The sequence below is a fragment of the Dendrobium catenatum genome, unplaced genomic scaffold (assembly GCF_001605985.2).
Source record: "Dendrobium catenatum unplaced genomic scaffold, ASM160598v2 original_scaffold_4309, whole genome shotgun sequence".
In the NCBI taxonomy this organism is placed as follows: Eukaryota; Viridiplantae; Streptophyta; class Magnoliopsida; order Asparagales; family Orchidaceae; genus Dendrobium; species Dendrobium catenatum.
The window spans coordinates 404,876-422,795 of record NW_021322770.1 but is presented as its reverse complement, the minus strand read 5'-3'; the positions used below and the strand labels follow the sequence as shown (position 1 = coordinate 422,795).

The 17,920-nt window shown below is 34.8% G+C and overlaps 1 protein-coding gene across 1 annotated transcript in view; it reads right to left on the bottom strand.

The window, feature by feature from the left end:
* Positions 1-10,119: 10,119 nt before the first annotated feature.
* LOC110107304 overlaps positions 10,120-17,920 on the bottom strand; it is an 18,512-nt gene continuing 10,711 nt past the window's right edge. The window contains exon 2 of the mRNA XM_020837529.2: positions 10,120-10,271. Within this exon, the coding sequence (XP_020693188.1) occupies positions 10,242-10,271 (30 nt within the window). The 3' untranslated portion in view covers positions 10,120-10,241. The remainder of the gene's footprint in view (positions 10,272-17,920) is intronic.

Here is a 17,920-nt window from a genome sequence, read left to right as displayed (position 1 = left end):
CTAATTTGACGCGGCTGGAATTAGAAGCTTGCCTGTTTTTTTTTTAACGGGTATCTATCCGCTGCCACCTCCTAAAAGGTGTTTGGCGGCGTGACTAATTCTCAGTTGATTTAGAAGAGACACCCACCCTAGAAACCTATTTGCCCGCACTTGATTGAGCACCATTTAAGAGACATTGCTGCTCGAGGGGAATTGAACACGGGTTGGGAGGTTTCCAACCATACTCGCCCACCAACCAAGCTAAGCAACAATGGGTGATAATGATATAGTAACTAAGCTTTCAATCACACTATCACTATCTTTTTCATTATCATTTAATTCTCGAGTTGCAATGGAATGAATGAGGATTGATAATTCATAAATTTTTTATATCGAGAAAAGAAACATAATTTTTAAAATTATAATAGGGTTAAAATTGTTAAATATAAATATATGATTAAAAAAATTTAAAATAAAATAAGAAAAAGAATATGCTAGTAATATTCTTTTTTTTATGTTAGAAAATGAAGTTCGATTGGAGTCAAGTTATTACTGCATTTTGGAGTTTTACTGTATTTTGGAGTGGAAAATGAGTTTTTCGGTTGGAGATGCCCTAAGGCAACTAAGACCATTTGAGACAGTTTAATTTTATCTTTTCGGTTTCAAAACAGCATAATTTTTTTTTCGTTGTTTGAATGTGACGCATGTTTTTTTGGAAACTCCATTTCTTTACTCTTTTGAGAAGCGTTATGGTAGTAGATTTTTTGTTTAAAATCTCTTCCAGTGACGTTTTTGAAACGGAAAAGATAAAAAAACCAAATGAAGCCTAAGTTTTAAGGAGATTATATACTATTATCCCAATTTACCAGGACATACAGCATCCCCTTCACATCAATAAGAACAATGAACAATTGGACAAGGCAAAGAAAATTCAACAAGATAGATTTTAGGCTTTACTTGCCTGGCTAGCTCCTTCCCTTGAAGAGCATCTAAGTGATCAAGGAAAGAACAAGATGGACAAGCTTAATTAAACCAAATATAATGAGACAGCTTTTTCAATGTAAATCATCCACTACAGAAAATTCAGTTAAAACCGGCGGTTTTTTCCGATGGCTTTACTGGTAAAATCGGCGGTTTTCAGAAACACCGGCGGCTTCGCGGAGGTTCTCAAGCCGCCGGTAAAAATGGTGTAGGAAACCATTGCCGGCGGTCTTTTTCCGGCAGTTTTATTCGCCGACGGCCTTCCGGTGGCTTATACCGCCGGTTATTACCGGTTTTAGTATCGGCGGTGTTCCGCCGTTAAGATATCTTTCTTCAGCGTATAAACATCAGCAGTAACATAAGTATGGGAAAAAGTAGTAAATGATTAGATATTTGATAAGCAGATTAACGTGTTCTATTATAATGATAGCAGTTCATGTCATCCAATTAATTAGAGTGTAAATGAATCAGGTCAAGTTTAAATTAATCACCCTAAGATCACTAAAAAAATGATTTAGTGACTTAATATCAGAATAGCAGACTTTGTGGCAGTTCAAAATGACATCCATCTAAAACATTCATAGTGCGTATTAAGACAATCCCACGTTGATTACCTGGGACACGTACATGGTGCTTCTAACTTCTAAGTCTAGAGAAATTATTTTGTGTGGATACCGAATGCAGCTTTATATTCGGAGACCATTCAAAATGAGTCACGTCAGCAATATCGAGCGCAGCACTGAGCCGCAGTACCGACATGACTCTTTCTGATTGGTCTACGAACAGCGTTCGGCATTCGCACAGAATAATTTGTCCCCAGCCTGCGTGCATGTGTTCCAGCAATGTTCGCCATAACAAAGGCGAGAAGAAATTGTGGTAATTAATATTTACGATGTAAAAATTATAAGAGATTAAATGAGAAAAAAAAGATTAATACATTTAAAATAAGAAAGAGAAATATAACATTTAAATATTTTTTGCAACTCTATATTAAATTTATTGTTTTTTTATTAGATTTTATTTATTTAATATTAACATTTTTTAAATAAGGAGGCTAATAAACTTACTGTTTGAGCGTGACTCTCTCAGGAACTTTTATTTGGTCCGGTGACCGGACGTAGAGCTACGTTCGGCCGGTACTGAGATTGCGCCACGTAGCAGGCACAAAATCATGTATTTGTCGATTTTTCTCGTCAATAACGAGAAATATCATTATGTGAAGACAAATACCAAGCAATACCGAGCAATACAGAGTAATACGGAGCAATACAGAGAAATACCGAGTTTTTTCTAGAAAAACTCGGTATTACTCGGTATTGCTCGGTATTACTCGTATTGGTCTTCACAGAGCGGTATTTCTCGTTATTGTCAAGCAATACCTAGCAATACCGAGCAAATACCGAGTAACTCAGTGGTGACCGAACGTAGAGCTACGTCCGGTCACCGGACCTAATAATTATTCCTCTCTCAGGCTCGTCTTATTACCTTTTCGAGCTTAGTTGAGTTTAAGCTTACTCATGAGTCGGGTTAACTGGATCGGATTACACCCCTAACAAGGAGCACATATTGAATAATTTCTTATGAAAGTTATATTTATACAAATAAGAAAATATAATATATGTCTAAAGTCATTTTTTATTTTGGAAAAAAAAGGCACGATAATGACATAGTCAATTTGCTTGTGTAAAAGTAATAATATTAATAATACTAATTAATAAAGAAGAGAAGCTTAATTAAGTGCCGCGTGAGTGACATAGTAAATTTGCGCGTGTAAAAGTAATAATATTAATAATACTAATTAATAAATAAGAAAAGCTTGATTAAGTGCCGCGTGAGTCATGGCCTGATAAATAACAGGTGGAAAACACGACGTAGACATAGCACTAGCCGTTAGTAGTGTTACAATTAATAAAAATAAAATAAAAATGAAACGAAAATTATGATATATATTAATATAATAATAAAAAATCTTATTTGAAGAGAAAATTAAATGAAATATTATGTAGGAATTTATTTTAGAAAATCAATATTAAATTAAAATACCGTTGCTTTTGCTCAAATCTTAAGCAGAAAGAGGATTGGCTTAATGATCTTAATTACGATGCAACTTGCTCGGCATTAGGTCCCACAAGTGAACAAATTGTTCTTCTTTTTATATATAGCTTACTTTAATGGCTTTTTTGGTAGCAAGAATTTAGTATTGAATGATAATTGAAGTGCTTTTCTCTTTCAATTTTACAAATAAAAGTGATTCAATTTTTTTTAAAAAAAAAAATTAAGGCATCCTAGGAGAGGTACTAATCGGACGTAATCCTAACGAGAGCTCGTCTCTAGGGTCAAATCGCGACATCTCTAGCCAAGAACCTTGATGGGAGCTCGCCTCAAGCAAAGAATTGGCTAGAGGTATTTGAGCAATTAGTCACGATATGAGCTCACTCGGAACTGGCGAGTTATGATCAAGATGAATCACAATAGGTGATGAAGGCTTTGCTACTGTTTTAGATAGCAATAAGAAAACTGTCTCAAATGAAGCTTAATGCTTCGTTTGAGACTGTTTTTTTATTGCTTCTTAAAGCAGCTTCCTAGCACAAAAGACTTTAAGACGCAAAAAGAAAGCCGTCTGAGACAAAGCCTAAGTGGAGAAGGTGCCAACATGAGCAACAATATATGAATGGACAAACTAAGGGTCTGTTTGAGATGGTTGTAGTTTTTTATAATGATTATTATAAAGTTATTATTGAGAAATATAACTTTTTTGAAAGCTGCTGTAGAAAGTACTTTCATAACACAAAATTTATTAAAAACAATTAAAAAATTATGGTCAAACAAATTTTTTTGTTTTACACTATACTTTTAGAAAGATTAGGTAGAAATAATTTAAAATTTATAGTATTTATTTATTTATTGACATGCGGACTCTTTTAGTGACCTTAAAAGTCAAAATCGATTGGAAAGCCGACTAAATGGTCAACGCAGGGAGAAGTGCGAATTCGCATGCGCGAGGAGGTGGGAACGACTTTTGCGAACGCACGTAAATTAATATTTTTATATAATTTAAACGAGGTTCAAATTAGATTTAATTTAATTTGATTTAATTATTTTACTAATACTTTTTATTATTATTTATTCATCAATATTATAAATCAATAGTAGTTTCGTTTTACAATGGTAAGTGTGGTCATATATTTGTTTATAATAAAGTCTCGTTCATGCTTTCATTTTGTTACTCTCTCTTTTCACAGTGGAAATTATTTTTATAGAAAAAAATTGTGTTAGAATATTTAGATACAAATAGACTTTAAAATTCTTCAATTAAATAAGAAAATAAGTTATATGATACAGAAAAACTAGTAATATATAGAGAACATCTATTCGTCATATTTTCCTTATATATTACCTACAATTTCTTTCTCCGAATTTTCATATTCTGAAATTAGTGTATAATCATTTCAGTATCATCACTATTAAATATATCCTTTTTTGAAATCGCGAGTAGGGCTCGCTGGTTGAGTGAAGCTCTTCCTCCAGCATTGCTCATGTTTGAAGCAACTCACTATTTGTCTTATTAATACTTCATTTCAGACGGCTCTCTTATTGCTTCTTAAAACTGCTTTCTAATATAAATATTGTAATTTTTGTACTAGAAAGTTGCTTAAGAAGGAATATAAGAAAGTCGTCTCAAATGGAGCCTAAATCTATTATGATTAATCTCTTGAAGCTGCATATCAATCACAATTTAAAATAGTTCAATTAGATAATAATGCATGTTTGTGATTGCTTGATGATGCCACCTCAATCTCCCTTGCATATATATCAAAGACCTACATGGGGTCCTGGTTGGGTACCCATGCTTTACTCGGATGAGCTTCGCCCACCCACACCCACCCATGGTGACTTTCGGGATGTCATACCCACCTATACCCACCCACTTTCCATATTTTTTGAACGTAGTCTGCCACGAATTGATGGCCTTGAGGCTTGCTGCCAGCATTGTATGGACATATAGTTCACTTCTTTGCTCATGAGTTGATCGATCTTATATTATTATCTCAATAACCTCAGTAACAGACCCCTAAAGAAAAATAAAATTAATAAGAGAATTACAGTTTGAATCTCAATGTATTTTTTCTTATATATATATCTATTATTTTACACGAACATCCAATAAAAGAAAAGCTTAGACCACACAAAATGAAATTTAAATGAATGAAAATTCTAGTTAAGAAAAGATTTTGTTTGGGACAGCTTAAACTTTTATGTTTTAGCTTTTTAAAAGCTCTTTTTTTTTTTTTAATCATAATTTCAAAACTATTTTTTATTCAAAAAAATAAAAAGTTATATTTCGAATATATATTATTCCAAAGAAAGCCAAAGTTGATCAAGCCAATAAATTTACTTAAGTAAAGATAGACATGATAGATTCCATCGAAGATGAGCAATATTTTTGTGCAATCAAGTTTACCATTGAATTATCTTCCACGTGATTTTATTCTGGTAAAAGTATTATTCCGGGCTTGAGATTGACTTTTGACATTTACGGAGTTGAAATTAGGAGAAAGGTCAAGATCTGAATAAGCTTTTTTTTTTCATTTTCTTAAAGAGAGGACCCTTTTTTTGAAATTTGAAGAGAAAGGACGAAACTTCTTTAGATTGGTTAGTTTCAGCCTCAAATGATGCAAAGAGGTTGACACTTTAGACATATAAGCCATTGATGGTGCTGTGGGCCCACCTTAGTCTCACGTGGGACCCACATTGAGAAATGTATTTTTAAGTCATTTAGTGATTTTGGTCTTTTTTTTAATTATTTTTAAGTACATCCATAAACTAATTTTAATAAATAATAAACTCCTTAAAATTTGACCTTTATTATAGTCGCTCATTATTATTATTCACAAAAATTTTGTACATTTTATATATCTAAATATCTAATATCTAAAATTTTTATTTAATTATATTTTTATACATTATTTTTAATAAAAGTTAATTTAAATGAAAATATTAATTGAATATAAAAAATTTATATTAGTTTACATAAATTATTTAAAAAAAAAAAATAGATAGCTTAACACATGAAGTGCTAAGTCTAACAACATCAACAACAAGCCTTTATCCCCTGTATGAACCATTTTTTTCCATTAGAGTCAAATTCTTATTTAAATTTAACAAAAAAGATAATTTCTAATATTTTTAGCCAAATATTTTTAGGTCTACCTCTACCTTTTTAATATAGTCAAATTATCATTTAAATTTAATAAAGAAAGATTATTTCTAATATTTTCTAACCAAGTATTTTTAGGTCTACTTCTAACTTTTTAATATAAATCAAATCTAATATATCTACTCTCCTAACTGGTTCATTGGAAGGCTGTCTTTTATGTGACCAAACCATCTAAGATGACTCTTTCTAATCTTATCTTGCATTGTAGTTACTCCAATATTTTCATGTATATACTTGTTTCGTATTATATCTTTAAGAGTAAAGCCAGGCATCCACCTCAACATCCTCATATCTACAACACTTAACTTTATACTTCTCTTTTAATGGCCCACATTATGCACCATAAAGCATTGCAGGTCTCAACACCATCTTATAAAATTTTCTTAAATTTAAGGGAGACTTTTCTATCACACAACAAACCCACATTATGCACCATATAATAACAATGATTTATTATTAATCATTTCTAAAATAAATTGATCAATCCATGAAAATAAATAATTTTGTTTTTATTGGCATATTAGTAAAATTGGTATTAGAGAGGCTTTAAAGAAAATGAAATGTGGAAAAACAATTAAATCTCATGATATTCCAATAGAAATGAGAAATGCTTAGGATATGAAGGAATTTCTTGGCTTGCTAAACATTTTAATATTATTTTGAAGAAAAAGATACCGGTTGAGTTGAGAATGAGTGTTTTGATTCATATTTTTAAGAATAAAAGTGATGCACAAGATTGTGTGAATTATAGATGAATTAAGTTAATGTATCATATTTTAAATCTATGAAAGAGAGTTATGAAGCATAGGTTGCGGCGTGATATGTTTCTCAAAATCAATTTGGATTCATGCCGGTTAGGTATACTATGAAAGCTATACATTTATTGAGAGGTTTGATGGAAAAGTGTAGAGAGAATAAGGAGAATCTACATATGATATTTATTGATTTAGAGAAAGCATATGATAAAGTTTCAAGAGAAGTGCTATGGAGAGTTCTAGAAAAGAAACGGATTAATAATGCTTATATTCAAGTCATTAAGGATATGTATGCAAGAATTGTTATTTGTATTCAAACACAAGGTGATTTGACCAACAATTTTCCTATTTCAAATGGATTACATCAAGAATCAGCCTTAAGCCATATCTTTTAGCTTTAATCATGGATATTCTCACAAGATATTTGCAAGAGGTTGTACCTTGGTGTATGCTTTTTGCTGATGATACTCTTCTTGTTGATAAGATTAGAGAGGGAGTTGAAGGTAAACTTGAATTATTGAGGTCAACCTTAGAGTCTTAAGGCTTTCATTTGAGTAAATATAAAATTGAATGTATATAGTATAATTTTAATAATAATAGATCTAATGGGGGATTGTGACTTTGGGTGATCAAGTCATTGATAAGAGTACACATTTTCAATATCGTGGATCTATTATTTAGAGTAATGGTGAAAACTTAAGGAAAAATTCTTTAAGTTGATGGTTAGACCTACAATGCTTATGGTGCAGATTATTGGCCATTAAAAGAAAATCATAATATTAAGTTAAGTGTTACAGAGATAAGAATGCTCAGGTGGATGAGTGGCTTTACTCTTAGAGACAATATATGAAATGAGCATATATGCAAAAAGGTTAACTCCAATGGAAGATAAGAGAGTCACCTTGGATTGTTTGTTCACATAAAACGACAACCTTCCGATGACCCAATTAGGAAAGTAGATATATTAGATTTTCCTTATCTTAAGAACGATAGAAATAGACTTAGTTAAAAATATTAAAAATGACATTTCTTTATTAGGTTTAAATAAAAATTTAGCTCTTAACAAAACACAATAGACAAAAAGGATTTCTATAGCCAACCCCACAATGGGATAAAGGCTTGATGTTGGTGTTGTTATTGTAATCCATTAAAATTATGGAATCCGGACGATACCTAAAGGGCTTTCTGTTTTGCTCAAAAAGAAATTCAACACATAAAACTTAAAAATTCTTTAATTGGTTGGATGAAAAAAAAAAACAAAATAATTTAGTTATGTATTTAAAATTTCCCATTCAATTCATTTTCAATATATTTAAAATTTATATGATTTGGACAAATTTTGAATATAAAGCATCACACCAACTGCAGACACCCATCGCCGCCACCTACCGCCTTCCACCATCAAACACAATAAAAAACTGCTTAACACTAAATTCATTTTACTCTAAATTAAACCGAACTCTTGCATTTATTTTAAATTTAACCAAACAAAATGTAATACATCCCATATACACTATTATTTTCAATATATTATTTCTACCTAAACTTTCTCATTTTTTTTTTCAGCAAACCGTGGCCCCTGAGATAGCTAGCTATTCAGTATTCACGCTGAAAAAGACGAAAGGTTGGAATGGTCCAAAGGTTGTTTACAAGTATGATATGGCAAATATAATTTCATGCATAGAAAGCTTGGTAAGCATTGGGAAGTAAAGGAAGAGAGACCCACAATTAAATGATGTCAAAGAATGAATGTGATAGAGAAGACCAAGAATTGTTATAGATATTTGAAAGCAGGTGTTTTAAAGGAAGATTGTGAAGGACATCATGCTCAAATAAAGTAATAGCTTTGGCAAAAGCTGTGATTATGAAAGCAGGTGGATAAAAATTTGGGATGAGCGACGAGCATTTCTTTGACTTAAAAGGATAATGAAACCTTAAGCTGTTGCAAGCAGTGACGATTTCAAGGATTCTGCAGATGGCATATCTTAGAAGTCTATTCAGGCATTTCATGAAAAGAAGGAACATAAGCAATAATCAACTTTTCATATTTGTAGTTGTTTCACATACAATGTGGTCAGATAAGAGAAATTATTTTATGCGGACGTCGAATGCAGTTTATCGTCCGGAGATCAATCAGAATACGCCATATCAGTAGTATCGAGTCGGGTACCGAACGGTACTAAGCCGCGGTACCGAGCAGTACTGAATCGGGTACCGAGCGGGAGGTGACATGGCGCATTCTGATTGGTCTCTGAATCGTGCTTGGCGTCCTCACATAATAATTTCTCCACCTGGTGAGGTCATGCAAAGCAAGTATAAGATGAGTAAAATAAAATGAAATGAAGAATGAGCAAAGCAGCCGGCTACTAAGAAGGGCATTACTTAAGCATTAAAGAACATGATCATCAATTCTAAGGAAAAGGAGGGGTCAGCAAAGAATTTTAGATGAGCTATAAATGGAGCGCCAAGAACTTCAAGGATCTCTACAGAGAAGTTACAACTGCTCTAAAAATAATATGATACAAATGCCTTATTTTGTTGAGGAATTCAGCTGCTGTCCAGCAGCAAGAAAAACAAAACAATAAAAGTCACAAAGTTTAGCTTGAACAAGTAAATTTTCAGAAATCTATCGTGGTATATTACTTCATTGAGAAGCTTTTAGTGATTACCAAGCAATTATATGTCAAAACAGAATAGGTTGGGTGGAACATTTATCATAAATGTATTGGATCCTTACAAACTAATGAAAAATAGTGGTTAAGACCTGGATTTGACGGATGATTTGCGGTGCTTTTTTTACTTTTCAAATAATGCAAACCTTTCAGATTCTGAACCCAACTAAAGATCAACTCTTAAGAAATTCTGTCATATATTGCACTAAATCGAAATTGGTTATAAGTTGGCTCAATTAGAACCAAGCATGGCTCATTAGCTTCAAACCAAGGGATTTGAGCTAAAAAATTGATCTAATCTCACCTATTCCTCAATCTCCTAAGAAAACTTCTAACTCCATCATACATAAATACATTCACAGATGTATAGATTCATATATACATTAATTCAAATCAAAATACATACATAAATATATGTGTATGTTCATTCATCCATAAAGACATACTGCTAGATTCAATCTTGAGCTATCTTGATCTTATTCATAGTTGGCTCAATTCAAGTCAATTCAAGTCGGATTTGGCTAAAAAGTAGGCTCATTGACTTTGATGCGAGCTCGATTAGAGCTAAAAAATAGTCATATACATTCTGCGATATTCGAATCAAATTCAAATTGCAATTTCAGATTTGCATTACCTTCATAAAAAGATACCCGACCCCATTTGTACCTTAAAAGAAGGGAAATGATATAAATATCAAATAAGTAGATGAGTAAAATAGTATCAAGCTCTTTGGCACAAATGTCTGCGATAGGATACTTAAATCAAGCTACAGACATATTTTTCTTAGAAGATGAGATGCCAAGATATAGACAATATCTCAACATGCATAAAAATTCACTCAATTAGAGCCCAATTCTTGCCATACCTAACTTGCCAATCGACTTTTGATGTTGATTAAAATTGGATATAGGACAAAAAATAAAACCAACCAAATTACAAGCAATCAGTAATTTTCAATTTAAATTATTATCTAATACTTTGCTTGCAGATGTCTTGTCAAACAAATATCAACTGAAAATCAAATCAGACCAAATTTTGCTAGCAATTTCGGTCATTATTCTTTGTTTAATATAATAACTCCCCTCCTAATTGTGTCCATTTATCTATCGAGACTTGTATCCATTTATAATTTGGCTCCTGTAAACTGAAGACAGTCCCCCTACATAAGCTATCACTGAATCTCTCCGTTTATCCTCTCAAAATATAGAAACATCAATTCTCCATACTGCTCTTAATCAACGAATCAGAGATCTTTCAAGATATATCTTCAGTTCCGCATGGTAGCTAATTTCAATTCTTAACAGAGATTAAAGTCAAATTACAAGAACTTCAACACGTCCTCTCTGGCATCTTGTTCTCCTCCAAATAGGGAACGAAATATTCAAAAATTTATCACGAGGAACATTTGAGGAAAAATGGTGGCCGTCCTGCACCAAGAAGTCTTTTTCCTTGTCACGCCATCAGGGGAATATGGGAGATTAGGTAATATGCTAAGTTTTAGAAGATCTTTCCTTGGAATATATACCCTATGCATGCCCTCATCTCAGCCCCTCGTCATCCTATGGAATGTTAGAAAATCAAAAATAAACAGATATGCCCAATGGAGAAAGTAACTAAAATTCACACTTTAAGGACCATATTGGCCAACTTGAATGCATATGCAATCAGGAAATTAATGACATCCAACAGACTAGACAGGAGAGTGAGATAACAAAACACAACCGATTATCACAAAAAAAACTGTGCAAATATTTAACATACTTGTAAACTATTGTGGGCTCCGAAAATTCGCACCTCGGCCTCCCCTGCTTTTAGGAGAGTTTTAACGAATTAGGCTCCGAGGTAAATTTTCATAAGGCAGATTGAATTTGAAATAAGACACTACCCAAAGATTCGGCCCTCATTTTGCGAGGATTTTATGATCTGAGTTCAACTTTCCTATAGGCGCAAGCCCCTATAATTAATTACCCCTCCCGATATTGAGAGAGAACTTTCGATTAAGGCTAGTCATCAAACATATACAAAGTATATGACATATAGTAGCAGCATGGGTTTAATTTAAAAATTTAATATTTAAAATCAGAAATTCACTTCCTTGTACTTAAAGAGGATGGTGGGGGAATGATGTTGAGCCCGATCAAGATCTCATGGTTCCGTCATCCCAAGCCATGGTGGTCCTTGGTCTACTTAGTTAGAGGAGATAGTCGACCCAACCTGACAGAAGGATCCTTGTCGGCAGCCATGAGTTGCTTAGTCCAAGGGTATCATGTAGACCTAGAATGAATATTTTCCTAAGGAGACAAATCTAAATTCACCTTAGTTAACAGAAGACTTTATGCCCTATCGATTATATCATATTGATTTATATCTCAAGAATTTGACGTCATTGGGGAACATACGGATTGTTACCGTAGCCATAATATAGCGGAGTCGTTTGACTAAACCACTAGGTCAGAGGGTCGTGGTCGTAATCATTAGCCACGTGGAGCCGTTCGACCAAACCATAGGTTCTTTGCGAAGCCATTCGGCCAAACCACCGATTAGATGACCAATGTCATGTCATTACTGGCATGAGACAAATTGAGAATAAATCATAATAATATTCTCAACTAGACATTAGCTCTTTCTGAGCTGAAGAAGTTTTCAGATTTATCCACCTCGACAAATTATTGCGAATGATAGATACGTTTTGTTTTAAGTGTTTGATGATTGAATTCAATTTTAAATATTTCAGGTTTTGATTTTTTTGGAGTTTTGAATTTCATGGGCATTTGAGAGGCATTTTGAATATTTGGAATTATACCATCCGGTTGAGATCTACGTTCAACATGGCCATCAGTGGGGTGATATATAGGCATTTTTATTTTGTCTAATTGAACATTATCGACTCTATCTACTTGCCGAAAGAGGATCGGTTTGTTGTCAGCTGTATGCTTTTATTAATGAATTTTTCTTGTCATAGGCCTTAAAGGCCGAATATAAATGTATTAAGACAAATATCTCGATCGATGATTTGACCGCATATTTGTTTGATAGTTAGAGATATGCTGACTTTTATCTACTCACATAGAAGGATCGGGCTTAAACTTGGATTTATCATTTGACCCACGCAGCATCATCAACGTTACGTGTGTACTCATAACACACTCCCCGGAGCCTAAGTGGGTATTTAGGGGGTAGATTTGATAATTATCTGTTAAACCTTGTCGACTCGGTCTACTCGTCGACAAAGGATCGGGTTTATTATTAGTTGTATGCTTTTATTAATGAATTTTCCTTGTTATAAGTTATGAAGGCCTAATATAAACATATTAAGACAAATATCTCGATCGACGTTGTGATCGTATATTTTTTTGAAAGTTCAAGCCATGTTGACTTCTATGTATTCGCATAGAATGATCGGGCTCGAACTTGAATTTATCATTTGACCTGAAACATCTTTAAACATCACATGTGTACCCATAACACACTCGTCAGGACCCATGCAGGTATTTAATGTGCATTTTTGGTAATTATCTGTTGAACATTATCACTCTATCTAATTGCTAACAGAGGATAGGGTTTATTGTCGTCATTGTGTCTTTACTAGTGGATTTTCTAGTGGGTTTGTTGTCCGTTTGTATGAGTGTTGGAGATCCAGTGGTGTGGAGCTACATTATAAGTTGTTTGTTGTTTCATGCAGATGGTTATTGTTGAGAAATGTACAAGATTTCACTTGACATTTTGCACACGCCTTATGTCTGCTTGTATGCATGTTCGTTGACCTCAAATTTGTCAGAACATTAGGTCAAAAGGTTGACCTGGTCAAATTGACCAAGTCAGACTTTTAGACCACATTCTTTGGGTTCCATGGGTCAGACCAAGTCTCTTGAGCTCAGACCCGTGCCTAGGGTCAACCTGGTTGACCAGGTCAACCAGGGTTGACCCAAATTGACTCAAAACCCCTTTTCTTAATTTCAAATCAAATCCAACCATTCCCTTGGCCTAATCCACTTACCCCTTGGGTCAATTTGACTAGGTGTACCAAGTCAAGCTTTGGTTTCTTAATTTCATACAGATGGGCTGATGTTGAGAAATGCACAAGACTTCACTTGAGGATTTGCATACGCCTTCTATTCATGTTGTGGATTCGGTGGCATAGCACTATAGGTTATTTGCTGCTTTATGCAGGTAGATTGTCATTTACTAACAAGTCTCCTGCAATGACTACAGACACCTGCATTTGTTGCAGTTCTTTCATATCCTCTCACAAGTAGCATGTTAAGTATACCGCCGGTCTTCGACAAGGGCCTATAAGTATTTGTATTAGCCACACATCATCTGCTTTAGCCTGTAGATGACTTGTATATTTGCCTGCCATTGCATGCTCCTTGACTGTAAGGATACCGTAACATCCATTGCCTATTGTTGATTAGGACTCGTGGGGTTTATTATGCATAAGGCAAATCCTCTATCATTGCCAGCAAGTGTTTGCATTGATCACATATTGCACTGTGTATGTTTGCAAGGAGTTTCACTGTTTGTAGGGTTTAATGTACTTGTTTATTTGTTGACATTGACGATAAGATGTTGTGATCCTCTTAAATATGTTCATGGGTAACTGTCATACCCATAACATATATAGCACTATCATTCACATACAAGCTAGTGTATTCATTTGCGTCTTGTTGCTGACTGCCGGCTGTGTTACTTTCATTATTAATTTCTTTATGTACACTAGTTGGCAAATTGTCATGTTCGCTCATATATTGGTTTCTTGCATTTACAGGAGACCAGTGTGTATACTTGCGTATTGCTCAGCATCATCTATAGGGGTATCACTACACTCATTGTGCACCTCCCATACTTTATTCACAAGCATATCGTTGCACCCTTCATGACCTTCTGGCATATATTTGTAAGATGGTAGCCCAACACTATCATCTACCGTCAAGTTGGCATGTTTGCTTGCAGGTTACTTGGTACCAATAGTAACCGATAGTAAAGAGGCTATCTCATTCACGATTTTCTTGCTTTGTTGGCAGATATGTGTCTCCCTTTATTTGCATATTAATGTCAACTGCAAAGTGAGTTTCATTTGTTATTAATCTCCTTATACGTATTGGTTGGTGAGCTGCCGCATTTGCTTGCATATCTTTCAATGCTTGTGGGAACTATTGTATGCATTCCCAAGACAATTGGCAATTGGATGTAGGGGGATTTGTTACATTTATAGCTCATCTGTTGTTTGTTAATATATGTATGCACTTATAGGCTTGTTATATTTGCCTATAGGTGATATGCCACATTCAATGCAACTCCATTATCTATGCTTGCGGGATTGGATGCAATTGCATGTTGTCTTGATGTTGACCATAGAGCATTATTGCATTCATTGCACAACTCTTGTCGCCACTCATGGATATTTCGTTATATGCATTGTTGTTTAACATGTTTGCTTGTATAACTTGTTGAAATTTGCTTATAAATATTCAAATGTTGTAGGTAATTAATCTTCATGTATTGAATGCTTTGTTTTCCATAAATCGAATGTTCATTCATTGATGTTCATTTTCATGCCTAGAATTGTAGTTAATCATTTGCATTTTAATCATGATTATGCATATTTTTAATTAAATGTTTGGTTCCCTACTGTCCATGTTCAAGTCAAGTTCAAGCTTTGACCCTTGCTATTTTGCTTAAATTCAAGTCCTCTATCAATGAAAAATCTAGCAACCTCCCGGCGTCTCCCCCATTTAGAAAAAATCTGAGAGTTTGGGCCATCCTATCACGCTACAAAGAGCGTGTATGATAATTGTTGGACGACACCGTGATCGTGATTCTTCAACCCCCATCACGCTATGAAGAGCATGTACGGATCTTCGAGGTACCGGTTTGAAAATACACAATTGCTTTTCTCAGTAGGCACTGAGGTGCATAAGGGTACTTAGAAGTGTACCTGCCACGCTACGAAGAGCATGTACAAAGCCTACCTCCTTGTCGAAAGCGCCGCTTCAGATTTCCTCCCATCACGCTACGAAGAGCATATACAGGAGGTCGCCCGACACACCGCAAACACCGAATGCAGGATTTTGAGAGCTTTTGGGATTTAGGGACATTATACCTGAGCGAGGTGATCAACGGCGATGTAGGCGAAATGCATACTACACAAATCTCATATTTTTTTTAAATTATTTTCTCTCCTTTTTTATCTTCTTTCTTTTATCTTTTTTTTTTTTTGGAATCTCCTTCACTCTCCTTTTTTTTATAATATTAACGATTATTATGACAACTATCATTATTATTATTATGACTAATAATAAAAATTGTTCTAGCAATTATCATCGCAATTAATAACTAATTGTAATGACCATCAAGCACAAGCAACGATAGGGAATATGGAATTGCAAACGATAATTTTTTCCTTTTTACCTTTGTGGGCTATCTGGGCTTTTTGGATCAAGTTGATTTTAAAATGATCTTGGGATGTTGAGTTGAAAAGGAATGGTATAGATTATGAAAAGGAACATGCAAATGGGTTGTGAAAAGAAAATGGCAGAAACTCTAGAAGGATTTATTCTGTGAAGTTAAAGACCTTCCCTTGATATCGGTGTTGAATCCCCTATTATCCCCATATGGAATTCCTTCCCCAATTTGTGGCCCCATCTATTTGCTCCCCGAATCCTCATGCAGTGGGTTCCTTGTTTGGCCACCCGCTAAAAGTTGATAACGCCACCTCTGTTGGCTCTCGGCCCTCTCTGGCGCATGTCTTGGTTGAACTGGACATCACTAAAAACTATCCGGATAAAGTGAGGCTCGGCCCTGATAAGTTGGGTTACATCCAGAAAGTGCAAATATAGGTTTTCCCTCCATTTTGTGATCTCTGTAAAGCTACCGGGCATGTAAGGGGTGAGTGTCGATCTTTGTCCTTTGTCCCTGTTCTTGTTACTTTTGTGAATCCTATTAAAGTTGTTAGGAACGAAACTGATGTTGTGGAAAATGTTGTTAGTGAGGGAAATGTTGTTGTTGTTTCTTCTAATTCGTTGGGTCCTTTCAAACCTTTGGCAAGTAATAGGGTCGAGGTAGCTAGGGTTGTTGGTCCTCCCTCTAGTACTTCTGATGGTGGGGCTCATGTTATTCCAGTGGTTCTGATTGTTGTTGATGGTGGGTCTCCCGTTGTTTTGGTTGCACCGGTTGTTGTGCTGGTTCCACCTAACCAAGTTGTTAAGGACATTGACGTGTCGTTGTCTATTGTTGGGCAGGTTGTTCCTTCCTCTGGTAATTTTGTGGAAGGGGGTTTTGTTCTGATGTACCTCACAATGGTGAGGTTGTTGAAGCTAGTGGATCGATTCCTTGATTACTTAATCTGGTTACTAGTCCTATCGTTTCCCCTGACTGTAATATTGTTGTTAGTGATGGTGAAGCATAATTTTCTTATGATTATGTTTCTTTTGATCCTGAGAACCATGACTGTGTTCCATCTGAAGGTGGGTTTTTGAATCTTGATTGTTGTGAGCGTGCTAATGCTTCTGTTCTTAAGGGTTATGATCATATGGTGGGAAATGGGGAATGGTTGATGTCCCCACTTCAGTTATTTCTAATGTTGCCTTGCTCCCTCACATATCTTGCAGTGTTAGAGATTATGAGATTATGCATGGGGATTTGTTGAATGTTGAATTTTTCCCAACTGATGGAGAGGAATTTGATGAAAATTCTTTAGATTCGAGGGACAATGTTGATCTGAGTATTCTCCAAATTACTGACGGTGCTCTTTTTCTTAAAAATAGTAAGAAGAAAAAGCGTAAATCAACGAAGAAATGAATTTCCATCCGGTTTAGGAATAGCTACTGCTTTTTCTTCTGTGTTATGGGTGGTTTCCTCTAGTGCGTGCGATATGCTTTGTCGATGGTTTTCTCTGTTGGATGGTAGTTTCTCTGTTGGATGGTGGTTTGTTCTGGCCTATGATGATGAAGTTTCGGTGTGCTACCTCTTGGGCCTAGCTTGTTGGCAACCTTGTTGGCCTTTTGCGGGTTGGATTGTGGACTGTCGCTCTTCGTTTGCTGCTTCCAATGGAGGGCCCTTGCTTGGCTTGAGGGTGGGTGTGCCCTACCTCCTGAGTATGGTTCTTCACATTTGTGTCTCTTGTAATCTTAATTTCACTTTGTTTTGTGTTTGGCTTTCAGACTCATTATTTTCTTTTTCCTCCTGCACTGCTGCTCTTGAGAGCTTTAGCGAGCCCTTTCTCTATTCTGTCATTGTATCCTTTTACTGTTTAACATGGAGGCCTTTTGATTTAAAAAAAAAAAAAAAATCCCTCACCAATTACCAACTATAGT